This window comes from Sinocyclocheilus grahami, unplaced genomic scaffold (genome assembly GCF_001515645.1).
Source record: "Sinocyclocheilus grahami isolate Dianchi unplaced genomic scaffold, SAMN03320097.WGS_v1.1 scaffold430.1, whole genome shotgun sequence".
In the NCBI taxonomy this organism is placed as follows: Eukaryota; Metazoa; Chordata; class Actinopteri; order Cypriniformes; family Cyprinidae; genus Sinocyclocheilus; species Sinocyclocheilus grahami.
This window is the reverse complement of record NW_015505609.1, coordinates 489168-508727: the sequence shown is the minus strand read 5'-3', so window position 1 is coordinate 508727 and position 19560 is coordinate 489168. Positions and strand designations below refer to the sequence as shown.

General features: G+C 37.7%; 1 protein-coding gene across 10 annotated transcripts in view; it reads right to left on the bottom strand.

Moving 5' to 3' along the window:
- Positions 1–19560, bottom strand: part of st3gal3b (ST3 beta-galactoside alpha-2,3-sialyltransferase 3b) — a 65612-nt gene that overhangs the window by 44090 nt on the left and 1962 nt on the right. For 5 of the 10 annotated variants that reach the window (XR_001604798.1, XM_016233440.1, XM_016233441.1 and 2 more), the window contains exons 2-4: positions 13947–14095; positions 3753–3824; positions 3284–3388 (exon numbers count right to left, since the gene is read on the bottom strand). Coding sequence is in view for 9 of the 10 variants with exons in the window: in XM_016233440.1 (XP_016088926.1) it covers positions 3284–3388; positions 3753–3824; positions 13947–14055 (286 nt within the window). In the remaining variant the exon portion in view is untranslated. The remainder of the gene's footprint in view (positions 1–3283; positions 3389–3752; positions 3825–13946; positions 14096–19560) is intronic. The other 5 variants (XM_016233434.1, XM_016233436.1, XM_016233435.1 and 2 more) reach the window with 5 other exon arrangements.

Below are 19560 nucleotides of genomic sequence, written 5' to 3'. Positions count from 1 at the left end.
AAAAAGAGAATAAAAAAAAAAAGAGAGAGAGAGAGAGAGAGAGAGAGAGAGAGAGAGAGAGAGAGAGAGAGAGAACAAAAGTGTGAGTGGTGGAAAAAAGTACTAAACCAAAACAGACTGCTATACATACTTAAGTTCTTACTTTCTTCAACAGTAATAGGTTTGTTTTTTGTTTTTTTGCATGCTTGCTTGCGGTGATAGCCAGAGCAGTGCAGCTAGAAACTAACAGACATTTAACAAAAGACCAACAATTTACCAGGCAGACTGAAATGGCTCCGTAAAAAGATTGATGAACAGGTAAATGTGAATCAAAACATATGACATTAATTCAGCTGCTACATTCTCATTAGCATCAGTGAGGACAGCACTGCATATCATATGACACAAAGGCATGGAAAGGGAGAATTTGAGAACTCCACTGATGCTCAAGTCTCCAGACAGATGCTGCAGAATGGAGAGGAGGAGGAGGAACTGGTTAGAAAGTGACCACTGCTGAAACCAAAAGGAAAATTTAGCAGATGCTATTATTCACAGCAACTTGCAGTTGGGCCATTCGCTACAACAGACCCTCCAAGTATGTCTTAACTGTCTTGCTGAGGGGCTCTGCAGTAGTAGAGAAGTGTAATCTCAGTAACTCGTCACCAGCAAACAAACTCCTAGATACCTGGGAGGCCAACCCTTTCAGATGGTACCCAAAGTCTTTGTTTACAACTTTACAGGGATGTAAAGTGGAATTGCAGGGAAAGAAGAAAAAAATGAAAAAAAACAACAAAAGGCCTCATTCATTAAACACAAGCAGATTTTTTTCCCCCCGCGCAAATCATTTGTTAAACTGTTCTGAAGTTTTCTGATTCATGAAAGTGTTCGTATTTTCAAAATGTTAGCTGGTGTTAGATTACTAGTCAGTTATAAGCACCACTAGTATCTGCACGTTTAACTATCAAATCTGAGGTTAACGATACAATCAGGCGGACAGATATCAGAAAGGTACTCATTTATTTACTAAAGTTTCATGAATGAGGCCCAATGTCTCTTTGAGGTCTGCTAGGTCTAATTTGGTTTAGTAGTGTGGCATTGACAGCCTGCAATTCACTGTGATTTACAGTATATGTTCTGCAAGTCTTTGTAAAAATGAAGGGTGAAAACTATGGGGTTTATAACAGCACATTCTGCCCTAGGCTTAAAGACACTCATTCTTATGAAGGCTATGAAGGAGTTATGAAGGCTAAGATGTGGTTACTGGTATTGGATGTGTCTCAATGACTGTTTATACTTATTAAAAAATAATAATCAATAAAAAAAAAATAAAAAAAAAATGTTCATAGGAATATCAGGCAATTTGCATATACCTGCTAATCATTGTTATATTTTAATGGATTTACTTAAAATAAAAAAAATCATGTTAACCAAGTAATTTTTCTAAAATGCTTTTATAGAACTGTCTGTTAAACCCTGTCATGCGGTCACAATTTTCTTTTAAAAACAATAAAATTTAAATGATCTGTGATGTCATATAAAAACATTTCTTTGAAAAAATACCACATTTTTAAATAGGTTTCTCTTAGAGACTTTATCAACAGTTCATTGTTTACACTTACACTGGGCTCATTAAGTTCAAATTTAACGCCGTTATGGAAAAAAATTATTTTGGTAAAAAGCACAAGAATACTCATAGTAAATCAATGGAATTCACTGTCTATGGTGGTTATGGCCCCAGGGCTTTGGGCCTGAAAATGTGATTTCTTTCAAGTTCAGTAGTAACCTTGTTAAATAAGATGGGGGGGGGGACATTTCCAGAAAATGACCCATGTACAGTATCTTTAGACCTTTTCACACCAAGTGTGACATTCAAAATTTTGAATAGAAACAATTGATTCTAATGCAGCTATTTACACCTGGAATTTACTAATTATAATATAATATATAATATACACACACACGGCTGTCAGTCGATTAAAAATTTTAATCTAATTACATGTGAAGATTATTAAAATTTTTGCTAATTAAAATTGGCTGTGAAAATACCCCCAAAAGATCATTTAAAGCCATTACTGATTTAAATTAGAAAAGTATCAAGTAGATACTAAAAAAATTAACAACATAAAATTTATTACATAAATGTTTAGGCTACAACGGCCTAACATAAACTATGGAGCATAAAAGAAGATAATTTGAGAAACATCTCAGTATTTTTTGTACCTACAATTAAAGTAATTGTCAACAAAATCAGCTTGGTTACAAACAGTCTTCAAAATACTTTTTTTTAATGTTCCACGAAAGAAAGTAAGTGTTACAGGTTTGAAACGACATGAGAGTGAGTAAATGATGACAGATTTTTTTTTTTTGGTTAACTATCCATTTTTTTATGCAATGATAATTACAAGAAACTAAAACTGCCAGAAGGTGGTGGTAAATATCTTTGAGTAAATCATCAAGTCATTCCTTCACTCTCAGATTCATTCAGGAATTAAGTAAACTTTGGCCCTGCCCCAAAACACACCCTAAACCCTTGCGGTCTTCCTCGGAGTCCACACTTTCGTGAAGTCTGCCCCAGAGCTCGCCTCAGTGCGGGCTCGGCAGAAGTGCGCATCAAGGGTACATAGTGGCTGCAAAGGGAGCGCTCGCGAGCACCCTTCTGAAAGCTAAAATGACCAATGGGACACCCTGCGGTCTCGTGGACTTAACGGACATGCGTATGCGACGGCCTTTATAGGTCCGCAAGATCACAAGTGCACATGAAGAGTGCCATTTGGGACAGGGCCTTTATGAATGTGCCACTGAATCATTGGTTCACCAGATTCGTTCAAAAAGCAGATTCACCACCGAGTTGCTCAGAGACGCACAATTCTGCTGTGACTTTATAGGTTATATTATTGTTGGAATAATTAAGCAAAAACAGAAAATATTGCAAATATCTGCACTCATGCTATTCGGGACAAAACTTGTGTGGTATTGCTCTCACTGCTCGTGTGATATAATTGTGTGTGTGTATAAAACAAAACACTGCAGTTATTGTGCCTGTCGTTATTTAGAAACTTGTCAGGCATATAGTGGGCCACCATGCAGGTATAGGCGTCTATCCTGGCCAGTGTGAGCTTTGCTGTCATTGAACACCCTGTTGGCCTGTTGTTCTGGCACGAATTTGAATTATTATCTTGATATTTGCCGCACTTTCAGTGTGAAAATACTTTAATTGGTTTGTTTTTTGTTCGTTCTCATATTGCGTTTGGTGTGAAAGGGTCTTTCGTGTGTAATGTATTAGAGGACATTATCTCAGGACTACCAGGCCTGCTGGGGTTCTCATGTTGACCAGAGTGCACTCTTTGCAGCGAGGCTGTACCTGAGCCTACTATTCGTCCCACGGAGACAGGGCCCTCCACCACCGGCTCTGAAACACAAGACCATCAGTTAGGCCCGGTGGTTCTGTGCTTGATACAATATTCTGGAAACTTTAAGGTCACGCTGAATGACCCTCAGGCCAAACCCTCAATGCCCAACCTATTCCAAACAGTATGAACTAGAAAGCTGCATTAGTTCCAGGAATTACATGAGGTTGAAGAAAGTTTAGGATGCCCATCACCATAATTTCCAGTTGATACCATTGGCTGCCTGTGCAGTAAAATTTTGATAAAAAAAATAAATAAAAAAACGCTCCAGAGAGATTGGGTGTTAGTGCCCACTGGGAAGCCCATTGATTATTTCACCAGTCCCCAATAATTGTCACAACGGAAGGAGCGGTGGAGAGTTTCTACCTTTGGTCACAGTGGATTTGACAGAAACACTAGTGACTTTACTGACTTTTACTGTGGGCTCCACATCTTTATCTGTGAAACAAGAGAGTTATGAATTAGCAGACCTGCTAAAATATTTTAAAAAGTCAAACAGCTGATAATGAGGGTTAACTTTTTCAACATGTGCAAACCAGAAGCACACATCACCATACAGTGCTTTCAGAAAGTTTCAAGTTTGCATGCCACAGAACTCTTTTGCAAAATGGACAAAACAGATTTAAGACCAACTTTGAAAATCATGAGAGTAAGTCTTTAACATAACACTATGTCTCCACTACACCAAAGCAACATGTCATCTTACAAGATTCATTAATATGGACCAATCATCTGTAAGTCTGATGCTAGACTTTAGCAACATTAAAACTTCAGCCCATTGAAACTTATTTTTTGCCTAGGTTATTTTATATTATCATATTTTACACAATGTTTATATTGCTACTACTGCATATAGAGCTCAAAGCAAAGATGATTGAAATTAGAAGGCCAGACAGCAGAAGAAGAAAAAAAAAAAAAAACAATCACAAGATAATGAATTAAACAGTTAATATATTATTTAAGGATAAACTTTGAAGCAAAAACCTCAATATTTGTAACAATATTTTTCAGACAAACAAGAAAAAGTGTAGCTCTTAGGGTTGGGTATCGTTTGGGTATTTTTCGATACCGGTGCCAAATCGATACTTTTAAAACGGTTCCGGTGCCTAAACGGTGCCTGAACCGATACTTATTTAAAAAAATTAAATAAATAAATAAAGATAAAAATTCCCCCAAAAATGATGGATTGGCCATTAGCACTATAAACACATGATGTCAGTTTCATTCATACTGGACACCCTCACACAGAAAATCCACATATCCAGTCACAGAAGTAGCGAAACTCATGACCCTCCAGGAAATCCCTTATATGGACAAAGGCATCGCTGTAACTGAGTAAACGGAACATATAAACGTTTTGAATGATAAAACAAAGACGATAACACTCGACTGCGACAATATAGTTTTTATGTGTGTTATTCAAGCCATCTCTGGTATTTTCATAATAATTAAGTATATTTATAATCCATTGCTAATCGATGTATTCTTTTTAAAGTAGCATATACACCTCTTCGAATGCTCTCATTTCCCGAGTTGTGCTTTTAAGTCGGAATGAGAAAACAACATGGACACTCTCGTTACTACAAAGATTAGTTGGATTTGTATTATTATTGTTGTCCGACTTAGAGCTTTCCGACTTGAGTTCACCTGCATTTTCTGAGTCGGGAAATTATTTTTCACGTGCGGTGCCGGTGATGATGCTTCTTATGTCTGTTTCGGAGAACCAGAGGACAAATATTTCAATCGATCGCTCAGGCATGGCATCGAAATCTGCGTTCTGATTCGGTTCTAGTACATACTGGTTACATAGGTACCGGTGCCATATTGGTACCGGGTTTCGGTACCCAACCCTAGTAGCTCTGCAAAAAATAAAAAATAAAAAGAATTTTAACCCAACAGTTGGGTTAGTCCATATTTGACCCAACATTGGGTTGAAACAACCCAGCATTTTTTAAGAGTGTATGACTCAAACTATGTGTACTGTAAGACCTTCTGGCAAACACCTTTCTAAACAAGGCCCAACTTATTTATCAGCTTATTTAGCTTTTTAAGCAGTGTCATGGCATCTTTTTTTAATACATTTGCTAAATATACAAATGTTATCATACTTCCAAGCATCGTATTTGCGTGTTTAGGTAACTCTACAGCAATCAAACCAGAGCACTGGGTTCTTGCCTATTCCTTGCCATTTATCATCAAAATAGGGTTGCGTTTCCTTCTCATAACCTTTTCAGAGCCATTTATTGTGATTTGTCTTTACAATGTGTCCTAAAGTGCCTTTCATAACAGGGGTTAGGTTCAAAGAAACCCATCCCAGGTTCACAAAATTTTCCAAAATAAACTGGGCGCAGCTGTCGAAATGTGCCGTTTATAATTAATCTAACTTTTTCCACAGAGGTTCAAGATACCGAAGTCAGCGAAGGCAAACATGAATTGAACAAACTGAGAATAAGCTTGCCTGCTGAACACTAAATAATCTCAGAGACTGTACATGGGGAGAGGAATAAATGAAGAAACCTGCCAAATTAATTTCCTCAGCTGCGTTTCTGAGACCCAATAAGAAATCATTAATCAATAAAACGTCAAAATAATTGCAGCAACCAAATAGTTATTTGGTTGACTCTTTTATACAAGAAATGAAAACATGTTCTTCTGTCTTATCAAGTAGAACATCAATCATATTTATACTATTTACACATTTCGGGCCCCTTTGCAGATCAGGAACATGAGGACCGTTCTTACCCCTTTCCCAACAGCATGCTAAAGTACTTTAGTGTTACTGTTGTACATGATAAACATCCTCTTGCTGGTGTGTGTGTGTGTGTGTGTGAGTGTGAGAGAGAGAGAGAGAGAGAGCGAGAGAGAAAAAAGTAAAGCCACCTTTTCACTAGCTCCTACATTACCATTACTCTAGATTGTCTCATTCCGCGCTCTAGTGGCAGTTGCATGGGACATTCAAATTGGTAGTGAAGCTACTCTCCACTTAAATTCATTGGTAAAATTAATAATGAATGTGAATATATCCACAAAAAAATAAATAAATAAATAAACTATGTTTTATAGGGCTAATCAATGTAAATATTTAACAATTTTTTTAGAAATTATTACAGACAATTATTAAAAACAGCCCATTTTACAGAAGTTCAAAGAAAAATGTTTTATTGGAATCTCATGATTTGATTGTAACACATTACATTCAGCCTGGCTGAAATATATTTCAACGCGGCCAAAACTCAAATAGTGTTTGAAAATTCTGCATATACATATGATTGGAACTAAAAATCTACTTTACAATATTTTATATTTTTATGCATAATATGAAATGCATGTAAATTACATAGATAGAATCAACATCTTTAAATTAATAGTTTTATATTTCTCTATTGTTTTTATTTTGATTGTCATTAACATAGCTAATCGGGGTTGTATTTATTTTTCATCATTAAAATCAAGTACACAACCTTGTACCTTTTTTTTTTTTTTCTCCTCCAATCAAAGTTTGTAATGTTTTGATTAATCTCATTGCTGGTTGGTTTGGTTAATGGCTTTTAACTAAAAAAATCCTTATGAGAAAATTACTTGCGGAATGAAGGTTTCTGAAAAAGTGGGCAGGCACTGTTGCAATGTCCAATAATATCTAATGTGCAATAGAACTATTTAACTAACATGCATTGAACTATAGTTAAACTTACAATGATGGTTTTATCATCTCAGTGTTGTTTTTCAAAATGTTATTAATACACCAGTGTTGTTAAAATCGTTTTTAGAAAGAGAAATGGTCATTGAACCATTAATAAGTCTTTCCAGCGCCCACTGTGAATCTGACCCTGTACTGTGATGCTCTCCCTCCCTCTAGTGGCTGAAAATGGTTGCAGTGAAATTAAAATGTAAATAGCATCTTGTTTTGGGATTCACCTAATAACAACAACAACAGCACTGTAATGGAAGAACATTAAAGACCTCACTTTTAACATTAATATCTCTGCAACCTTTCATTAGACAAGTACAAAGTCTGTGTCTCTACAGTATGTGTCCCTTACTCTTGATGTCTATAAAGGTTCATGGAACTTGGTGCTACTTATTTCCAAAATAAAAATATGCAAAACAAAACAAAAATAAAATATGCCTACAGAAAATATAAAAGGTAAAAGTTGCTTTTCCACTGTCTCCGTCATTTGGATGTGATTGTCGTATTTCTCCCCCTAGCGGCAGTCGCACAGAACTTTCAAACTGGTCGTGAAGCAACCGTCAAGCCGCCTTTCCATCGTCTCCGACATTTGGATACGATTGTTGAATTTCTCCTCCTAGTGGCAGTCGCACAGAATTATTTCTGTCATAATTATTCTAAAGCGACATTTTACAGAAATAGTGCTTTCAGAATAACGTTAAAGGGGGAAAATATTGGTAATTCGGACCTCGCGCTCACAGTTTTGAGTAGAATACATCACATCCGGTTGGGCGGTCGCATTCGGTCTAGCAGTACAAACATTTTAACGCATCCAAAGCTCAAATCGGATCCGAATTTCCCACACACGTATATGATGGGAACTCCACGCAGCTCCAGCACTACTCTCCATTGGAAATGAATGACTTCCGGTCTATCGCTTGTCGTTTGTCGGAGATGGTGGAAAGGCGGCTTCACCCTCGGCTTATCATCATGGCAAAATGTAAGCTTTTAATGAATATAATGAATGTATGAATATATCCACACATAAACAAATGACTCCCCAAATAAAAACACAAGTTTTATGGGGCTAATCAACATTAGGGGCTAATCCTATTATGCTTTTTCACTTTTTGAATTTTAGTCAGTGTGAAGAGTGTTTGGGCATAAAAAAGATCTACAAAGTTACAAATCTCAAAGTCCACTCCAAAGGAAGGTATTTCGTTTAAAAAAAAAATCCTTTTACAATAACTACAACAAACGGCTCGTTTGGACTACAGCGTTGTTTTCCGGGGTTTTGTGATGTCACAAAGTGTCCGATTAGAATATCATTAAAATAATTCCCGCCTACGAAATTCGAATGGTTGGGGGGTGGGGAGGGGCGAGGTCGTGGTTAGAACGCTTGGTTAAGAGCATCAGACAAGACGCCGACGAAGAAGAAGTGCTGCTGCAGAGTTAGTACATCAGAGAAAACGATGAAGAAGAAGAGCTGCTGTAGCGTCAAGTTTTCAGCGTGTCGAAGAAACGCTGTTTTTTTCTCCTTCCATAAATTGCTGACAGTACAATACTGGACAATGATGTAATTTGCAGAACTTACCCTTCAATTATGAGACTATGGTATAAATAAATTCAACTGTGTAACAGTTTCACTGCAATTCATGTTCTGTTAGAATTAAGGAAAAATAAACAATACATATTACCGTTGTACATAGTAAATGCACTTATTTTTAAGTGGTTGTTGACATCGTATCTAAAACGTGATTTAGCCAACAAAAAAACAATAACGTTACCACTCTAATATGTCTTGCGATATCCGTGCATGCAAAGATTCTGCACGATTCTCTTGTTCAATATTCTCAGGGTCTGAATCCGGCTCAAATTGATATGGCAATATTGATGCCATCCTTAACTATACCGGAGCAGACGGAACTTGCTGCTTTGGCAAGGGGGCAGTACTGAAACACCATCTAGCTGTTCGCCAATCACTACGCACTGGGGCAGCTAACCAATCACAACGCATTTAGTTTTTTCCGAAAGGCGGGCCTTCATTAAAACCCAGAACTAATCGAGCCGTTTGTGCAAGGCTGGGGAAAAAGGTATTTTAATAATGTAAATTATGTGAAAAATAATGCGTTTTTCGAAACACCAAGCATGAGAGCATGTTCTAGTACACCCCCAAAACAAAATCAAGACTTTGTAAAAGCGCATAATAGGATCCCTTTAATAATTATAAAAATTATTTCTGCCATAATTACTGGTATTATAAACCGCCATTTTACAGAAATAGTGTTTTCAGAATAACGTTAAAGTGGAAAAATATTGGTAATTCGGAACTCGCGCTCATAGTTTTGATTAGAATACATCACATCCGGTCAGGCGGTCGCATATGGTCTAGCCGTAGAAGTTTAAATATTTTAATGCATCCGAAGCTCAAATCGGATGCAAATTTTCCGCACACTCATATGATCGGAACTCCACGCTAGGCCTGTCACAATAACAACTTTTTGTTGTGCGATATATTGCCCCAGAAATAATTGCGATATTATTGTCATTTTAAAGACCATTTTATGCCACTGAATATATAATCATAATGTAACAGCATAATAATGCAAGAGGAGATTTTTCCATCTACAAATTTTTCCCTGACCTTCTTTTCTCTGTAAATTAAGGGTGCACACTATTGCTGAAAAACACAATCACTACTTAGCAGTCAGATGTCCGTCAGATCCCTAAACAAGGCCATATCTGCAGATCAAATTTTTTTGTAGAAGCTTCTTTTAAATTTGAAGTAGCACCTCATGACTACACCACGTTATGTACGAGAAGCTGAAAACAGCCGCAAGTGGAATGTACAAAACATGGTGACATTCATTTTTAAGTAAAACGTAAAAAAAAAAAAAGATGAAAAACCACCAAGATCAGAGAAGAAACATCGGACAGGTGCCATACCAGAAACAGCTTGCTCCATTATCAGATTTAATTGGTGTGCATAGCAATGCACAAAATGTGCATTCGGGTAAACGTCCTGTAATTTCTTACGCACTCCTCCAGATGCTCCTCTCATCACATTAGCTCCATCAAATGTTTGTGCAATAAGTCTCCCCTTGTCAAATTCACTGTCAGGAGAGCAAACTACACGGAACTGCTATATCACCCTGCAGCCCAAGACTGGTTGCCTACTGAAGCCAAGCAGGGTTGAGCCTGGTCAGTATCTGGATGGGGGACCTCCTGAGAAAACTAGGTTGCTGCTGGAAGAGGTGTTAGTGAGGCCAGCAGAGGGTGCTCACGCTGTGGTCTGTGTGGGTCCTAACGCCCCAGTGTAGTGACGGGGACACTATACTGACAAAAAGCACCGTCTTTCGGATGAGACGTTAAACCGAGGTCCTGACTCTCTGTGGTCATTAAAAATCCCAGGATGTCTTTCGAAAAAGAGTAGGGGTGTAACCCCGGCATCCTGGCCAAATTCGCCCATTGGCCTCTGACCATCATGGCCTCCTAACCATCCCCATATCTGCTGATTGGCTTCATCCCTCTGTCTCCTCTCCACCAATAAGCTGGTGTGTGGTGGGCTTTCTGGCGCAATATGGCTGCCGTTGCATCATCCAGGTGGATGCTGCACACTGGTGGTGGTTGAGGAGATTCCCCCTTCTATGTAAAGCACTTTGAGTGCCCAGAAAAGCGCTATATAAATGTAAGGAATTATTAATTAATTAACTGCTCTAACAGCACCTTGGAGATCGAGTCGGCATTCGTGTGACCATCAATTGTTTTAAAACCAAAAAAAATCCCTCTTGAACAGTGTTAGCTGGATCAATATAACAGAACACTACTACGAGTTGGCAGCGAGTTGATATGTCTGTGGTTTCATCACACTGTACAGACAGAAAATCTTCTTTTTTTTTCAGCTCACCTATAAATGTGGCCTTGCATTACATCAAGCATGCAGTCCAGTAAATCGTTCTGAATGGTTTTAGATGTACCCTTAAAAACTGTGGAGTGCTCAAGATGTTCCTGCATGATATTATCAAGGGAAGCAACAAGATCCACAAGACCTCTGAAAACACCGGGATTGTCGGAGGTTTCGGTCTCATCATGCCCTCTTAGAGCGAACTCAAATGCTCCGCAAAAACGTATACAGTCAATTAACTTCGAGAGAATGTGCCTATTTTTATCCACTTTCTTATTGTGGTTTCGCACAGCAACACCATAGCTCTCATCTAACGGTGTTGCTATATTAGCTTGTCCAAGCATGGCTAGCTTCATTGCAGAGGTAAGATGAGCTTTGCTAGATTACGTGTTTTTTAGCATTTTCAGAGAAGTGGTTTACATCGCACACACCTATGCTACTCCACACATGGCCCTGTCCCCCTGTTAAAGAAGAACAGAAAAGCAAGCATGGGAAACAGAAAACTTTATTTCGTTTAGCAAGGCTTCTTCTCAAACCACGACCTGGAAAATGTTCCACTGAACGACCTACCATTGTCCTTTGTTTGCAGTACAATTTTTATATCTGGTTTGTCGGGGCCAAGCTGTTTGATCGCTAATTTCTCACTAACTGACTCGCTCAAATGAGTTCTGTAACAGAAACTCGACACTATTACATGCAGGATGATCTGTACTAGAGCCCGACCGATATATATCGTTTTGCCGCAGATAAAATGCTTGAAATGGTGTAATTACATGGCTCCATTGTTTGCTACTGGCGACCTGGATGAAATGCTTTAAAGCTTAAGTCTATGGAAAACCATTGAAACTTTGAACGGCCATATCTCCAACTGCGAATCCACACCAAATTCGGGGGATCCCTTCAGCTCGAGGAACGATCTCGAATGTCAATCGAGTGCACGTCTAGAGGCCCGCTTTTGAATGAGACCACCCCAGCGTCGATACCCGGCGGGGGCTACCGACACACGACGGGTGGCATTCCAGAGGGCTCCTCGAGCTGAAGGATCTCCCGAATTTGGTGGAGATCCGCCGGCGAGTTCGCGCGAGAGTGCCACCAGTCAACACTTTCACTTCAGTAAGGAGGTCTCTTGTTCAGGCAGCAGCATTCAAGCGTTGTCTTATTCGACCATAAGTGCCCTGCGAAGTGAACTTCACATGAAATTCCGCCATGATTCCAGTTCCAAGGGAACGTACACTTTACATTCAAAGGGCATTAAAGTGCGCGAGACGTGAATTTATATTGTATTTATTTACAGAGGTATATTATGTCACACTTCTCTAGTAAGTTTCGTCTGTGTGTGAAGACAGTAGCGCAAATCCGAGAATGAATGTTCCGAAGTGAAATAAACTTCAAAGGAATAAAGTTGAATGGAATTGAATTAAAGTTGAATAAACTTAAACTTTACTGTTCAGTGCACTGATGTCAGACTCATTTTGGATAATAAAGTTTGTTAAATTGTTAAATGCCCTGCCTCCATAACGTATCTGTCACATTATTATAAGTGTTTGATCACCACATTTGAGTGATCATTGCAAAAAATGTTTATGTATATATATTCTGTTTATGTATATACTGTATTCTATATATAGTACAAGTCAAATGTTTGGACCCTGGAATGGGAAAGTGCGCAAACTTTTGACTGGTACTGTACTATAATATAATATACACAAAGAATGTTGGTTGATATATCGATATCTGCCTTTTTTTACTCCCTAATATTGGTATCGGCCCCAAAAAACCCATATCGGTCAGGCTCTAATCTGTACCACTCACCATCTTCACGGTCTGATGCGTTTTGTTAACTGACACAGACTCATATACACTTGCTGATGCGGATTGATATAATATTGTCCGGAACTACGTTTACGTAATGTAAAAGCAAGCGGGGCAGTCTCGTATCTGCCCATATGACTCTAAATTACAGCACGCTGCATTTCTATTTTTCACCACAAATTTATATTGAGAAAATGTGTGGCGCTGTTGAGCTCGGGAGGGCAGCGAGACGCGCTGCCCCACTTAGTACAGTCATTAATATACATCCAACCTGTCAACCGAAGCAATGTGCTAAATTTCAACATATCCATCTCACTTTATGACTTAAAACAGTCTAGAAACTCCGAAAATATTTTTGGTATAATGATGAAAATTTTTGAGTTAACAGTTTAGTACTGGTTCAGTTTATATAGAGTTCTATGTTTTTAAGTGGCTGAATATTTTGCCCATTCAGACGAGCCGTGCCTGGTCCAAACAATGGAAATGTGTTTTGTAAAGTAGGGCTACTGTTGTAAACAAGATGTTGTGTGGTCAAAGCAGTGTGGAATAAAGCAAATCTCCTGAAGGACACTCTGACATGAAAATGCAAATATACACCTTTTCACCTGCCAATAAATAAGTAATTTACAACCATTATAACGTCTCCCACCTAACCGATCTAAAATAGAAACACAAGGAAATGAAGCCAGATTAAACTTCAGTTGATTATCCTTCAATAAAAATGTGTATGGTTCCACACAAAGTAATAATGTTGCAAACTAATACCTGCACAAATATTTAGCCGTACAAATCCCTACCACACTTCCAAACTATTTACATGTACTTGAAAATTATATTTGAAAATCAAGCAATTTGTAGTTTTCTAAATTCTTGCCCTACGGTCAAATTAAACCCGAATTATCCACTCTGCGCAAAAGATGACAAAACGTGAGCTCTTTGAAAACAATAATGCAAATCCTTTAAACCCACACAAGAATAATCACTTTGAGACTGATCTGACCTAAATAACCAGTTGTAAGGCAAGCGGACTGTTAAGATTAATAATTTAACTTACAGAGGGTCTAACAAACAAACTGTGGCAAACATACATATTGACAGAGCAAAAGGCACCCACGTATGGAGGTGTCACAACCTGAAGCACATTAACAGAAAGATTATAATGGGAGGCAATACTCACGTGGCTTCTGGCCCCATACGTACAAATGGAGCTTCCCAGAAGAGTAGTAGATGAACCCCAAGACCAGCATGGGACACAGGACGAACAGTAGTTTGTGTGCAGCCTTCATGTTCCTCAACCATTCACATGGTACCGTGTTTTTATATCACCTAGGAACAGGACAGAAAAATCCAGGGAAGCTGAACACCATGTTCACAGCATGCAGTGAAGCAGACAGACTCTCATTATTAAAGGTGGTCCTATTATGCTTTTTTTACATTTTCAACTTCCCTTAGTGTGTAGTGTTGCTGCTTGAGCCTGAAAAAGTTCTGCAAAGTTACAAAGCACAAAGTGCTATCCAAAGGGTGACGTGCGACAAGCTGTCTGACAGCCTGCTTTCTGTGCTCATTCTTTGTGTGTGAGCACTCAGAAAACCGTATATAAGGAATTTAAACTGATGAGGCTTTAAAACACAAGCAGATGTGTTGTGTATTGTTGTCGGAGTAGCCAAGACACAAGTTTTTGTATTTAAAGCAGATTTTTTGCATTTCAAGAGACAATGTCTTAAATGAGTCATGGAATCATTTGATTCGTTCAGAAGGACTGATTCATTCAGGAACAGTGACTTTATGAATAGGTAAAGTAATTGAATCCTTCGCTCATTCAAAACGCGGATTCATTCAGGAACCAAACACCTGTGTTACTCCGAGACGCACAACACTTCTGCTGTGGATTTATTTGGAACTATTTTTGTTTTTTGATATAGAGAAAAAAACAGACAATACTGTCTCTAAAATCTAAGTCACTTAATAATAACTTCTTGTTTCTGAACTGTATAAAATCAATATCACATTTACAATCTAATATTTGGTAAACCAGCACTCTTCTTCCTCTAATATTGCTTAACTAAATGTAAAAAAAACAAGAACCCATACATAAAGAAGTCACTGGTAAATATCACTGTGTGAGAAAACAGACTTGTGGAGTGAGCATGTGAACTGTGTCAACTGTGCGAGGCTCATGCTCAATGATGGCAGCCCTGGGCAGTCCATGCATGCGTGTCTGAATGTTTGTGCAGTGTTGTGTTTAGGGGTCGACCGATATGCATTTTTCAGGGCCGATATCGATTATTACAGATCAAGTAGACCGATGACTGATATTTTGAACCGATATATATGTCTGGAATAAAAATGAAAATTAATGTCAAAATTAAGAATAACAAGAGCTCTAAAAAAAAACTGCCTTTCCTGGTGTTGGTTGAGTGTAGTACTCCCACACTGCACTTCTTACTCTTGTCTTGCTCTGTGCATCCATCTACAATAAGGGTAATATAAAGAGAGAGTTAAAAGTGGGGCCACTGTATGCTTCATGATTAAGCCTATGAATACTGTACTACAGCTAAACATCTTGGGAAAATGTAAGTATTTGGCTTCAATAATTTACATGTTAGAAATGTATGTGTAATAGCATAACCTCTCATAATTCCTCATTAATTATTTTCTGATGACTAAAACATAACCAACAATAGTAGAGGTGACTATTCAATTCATCTTCTAATGCACATCAATGGATTAACTTAAAAATAATGTATGTGTGTAAATAATTTAAAGGGGTCTTATGATGTTGATAAAAAGAACATTATTTGGTGTATTGAAATGTGTTTATGCGGTTTAAAGTTTAAAAAACACATTATTTTCCACATACTGTACATTGTTTCTCCTCTATGCCCCGCCTTTCTAAAACGCGTCGATTTTTACAAAGCTCATCGGTCTGAAAAGCGAGGTGTGCTGTGATTGGCCAGCTATCCAGTGCGTTGTGATTGGCCGAATACCTCAAGCGTGTGACGGAAATGTTACCATACTGTGATGCCCTGGAGCGACGATTCAAAAAAATTAAAACCCATTATAAACGAGGCATTTGTTGCATCCAGTGGGGACATAATTATGGATTATAATGACTTATACTGCCTTTTTACGCATCGCATCGCGCCGCATAAACATAAAACCATGTCTGCATTTGTGATCGGAGAAATGACAAACAAGCGCTACTCTACACTGCTCAAAAATCGCGTTTGAATAAAAAAAAAGCGTTTCGCTTTCACAACGAAACACAAGGCGGCCTAGAGTGAGCAGCGGCCAGAGGGCTAGAGTGAGCGGAGGCCGGAAGGGCTAGAGTGAGCGGAGGCCGGAAGGGCTAGAGTGAGCGGAGGCCGGAAGGGCTAGAGTGAGCGGAGGCCGGAAGGGCTAGAATTCCGTGAAGTACACAAATGTCTCTGTGATTTAGTTTAAAGCCAGATGAAACCGCGCTAACATTCTCAACAGCACTGACATGGTATTGTTGCAGAAATATTGGATATACATATGGAATTTTATTATATTATTAATGTAGATGTATTAAATGTACTAAAGGTGTAATGGTTGTTATTAAGCTATAGGATTTGTGCAGTTGTATTTATACTAAATATATGTAGGATACAGTTTTTCATACAAATACCACAGAAACCATAGTTACATTTTACCATGCAGTGAGGTGCTTCAGTATGTGTGGTTTTACCTTTAGTTATCATGATCTAATTATGTGATACAATAGATGACTAATGGTTAATTTAACTAAAAGTAGAGTCCTAACTCAGCCAGAATATTTCAATTTTACCCTATAAATATGAGGTTGTTACAATTTTTACAGATGTTAGGCTACTGTTTTTGTTAGAGAACATACATTTAGCCTACATCTGCATTGTGCCATCAAACAGGATTTGAAACAACACCTGTTAGAACATGCAGAATCTAAGAAATGAATTTCTATATTAAGATATTTTTTTAACTTAAAAAAGCTTAAAATAATTTTACTTAAGTTTACTCATGCATATTTTGATGTAGGAAAAAAAATATTATAAATGATTTGAACATTGTACCTCAGATTTATGAAATGTTCACCTGTTTGGCAAGTGTAGCTTAAAACTACGGTTAACGGTCTGGTTTCTACAACTTTTAAGAGATGAAATCTGCCTTAAACTAGAAAGAAATAAAGATTTGACATTTATCATGATAATTACTAATATTGACTGATATGAAAATATGAAAACTTTTTTGGCCATATCACCCAGCCCTAATCAAAAGATATTTTTAATAACACCGTACAACTTACTGAAATGTATTTCTCATGTAATCACTCAGCCAGTGTCTCAAATGGGGAAAGACACCAATATAACAGCACTGTGATCAAAATGTCAATTAATGTTTCATTTACCTCAGGAACGTTAACTATAGTTATCTAGTGTTCACGGTTGGGTGGTTGGTTAGCTATAAAAACACTTAGAGGGAGCTTATTTACTTCCATTTACATGCATATTTCAATAAATCTTAAAGGGGTCATATGATGTGATACAAATTTTTCCTTTCTCTTTGGAGTGTTACAAGCTCTTGGTGCATAAAGAAGATCTGTAAAGTTGCAAAGACTAAAGTCTCAAATCCAAAGAGATATTCTTTATAAAAGTTAAGAGTCAGCCACACCTACCTAAAATGGCTCGTTCTAACACGCCCCCACATATCTACATCACTATGTGGGAAGATTTGCATAACGCCGACCAAATGTTCACGCAAAGAAAGTGGGCGCAACTTTTATTCTTGCTGTAGTTTTGTTGTTGCCGCCGCCATGTCGTAAAGACGCTGTGTGCTTCATTGTTAAAACGAAACTACTTTGTTTGGCCTTCCAAAAGAGGATGATATCGCTTCATCATGCCTAGAGCTGATCCGTGCTGGTCGCTGAGGAATGCAGACATGGTTTTATGTTTACGTGGCGCGATGCAACGCAACACATAAAAAGTTGTGTATGTCCCCACTGCATGCAACAAATGCCTTGTTTATAATGGGTTTTCATGTTTTTGAATCATCGCTCCGGCCTGACAGGGCATCATCACAATATGGTGAGGGGCGTAACATTTCCGTCTCACGCTTGAGGTATTCGGCCAATCACAACGCACTGGATAGCTGGCCAATCACAGCACACCTCGCTTTTTCAGACTGATGAGCTTTGTAAAAATCGACACATTTCAGAAAGGCGGGGCATAGAGGAAAAACGATAAATGTATAGTATGTGGAAAATAATGTGTTTTTTTTACCTTAAACTGCATAAACACATTTCATTACACCAAATACACAAAATAATGTTATTTTTAGCAACATCATATGACCCCTTTATTTATCAAGCATCTGTGACACTATTGTGTTTCTGTTGTACTTTCTATCAGTTAGTTAAAAAAAGCTACTTGTATACAACAAACTAAAGGGCAGTATCCTCACTGAGAACTGTATAAAATATTCAAGAAGCCAAAAGCTGCATTTTCCTATCCGCTTCAATGTATAGTATGTGGAAAATAATGTTTTTTTTACCTTAAACTGCATAAACATTTCATTACACCAAATAATGTTATTTTTTAGCAGCATCATATGACCCCTTTAAAGTTGCTTTTTTTTTTTTCTTTTTTTTTTTAAATCTACATTATGTGCAATTGTGTCGTATACAAACATTTCAGTTTTAAGTGTGATAATTATAAAGAAATAGCAGTTGAATATAATAGTTTAGGCTCTGTTGTTAATTATAAACTCTAATATTATGGTAATGTACCAAATTAGAGTGTTCCCTGCATAGTTTACAGCATCAGTTGGAAAATATATTATTCCTTAATTTAATAATAATTTATGCATTTAGCAAACACTTATCCAAAGCGACTTACAGTGCATTCAGTCTATACATTTTTTACCAGTATGTGTGTTCCCTGGGAATTGAACCCATGACCTTTTGTGCTGCTAAGGCAATGCTCTACCACTGAGCCACAGGAACACGTTAAGAAAACCAAACTATAATCTGTATCGACAGATGTCATTATGACTAATCGTATCAGCTGAGAATTTTTTTTTATCTGTACATCCCTAGTAATTTTGACACTCAGTCGTATGTTCTATGCAATTGTTTTGATAGAGGGAAACAAAATACATATCTAGTTTCAACATTATTTGTTTTTTTTCCAGACATTACTAAGTGACCCACATTTGCATGGAGTACAATTTCAGTTTCGTGTACAATTACATTAAGGAGCCACACTGAAGTCCCTATATCTCTGGAAATTAATCAAATAGTGCCTTAAAAATGAAGATACCGAAATAAACTTTTGTTAAGAACTAAACTATCTTTAACTCTGTAAATATAAATACATGACATTTAATATGCGGCTTTCTTCTCCATTTTTGTATTTCATCCACCAGAAAAAAATAAACAAAATTAAACATTTGTGCCATCCTCTGGTTATGTCGTCACAGAAAGACCCTTGAGGGTGTGTTGGTTAGGAAAGAAAAAGAAAAGAGGCAAGACAACTCACCAACTCATCAAATACATGGTGAGATAACCAACAACTACCATAAAACCATTATTAATCAAATTCATCATCAAGGCAAAAACACAATCGTTTGTTTAATGGTTTTTTCCTCTTCCTAAAGAATGGGGTCCGAAATCTGCAGTCAGAGAGTAATAGCTAACTCAGTCTGGACTAATGAGTTTGTGAAAAGTGAGGGCCTGCAAGTATTTTGTCTGCTAGGGTTTGACAGTAGACTTCTAATAGAATAGTTCATTCATTCTG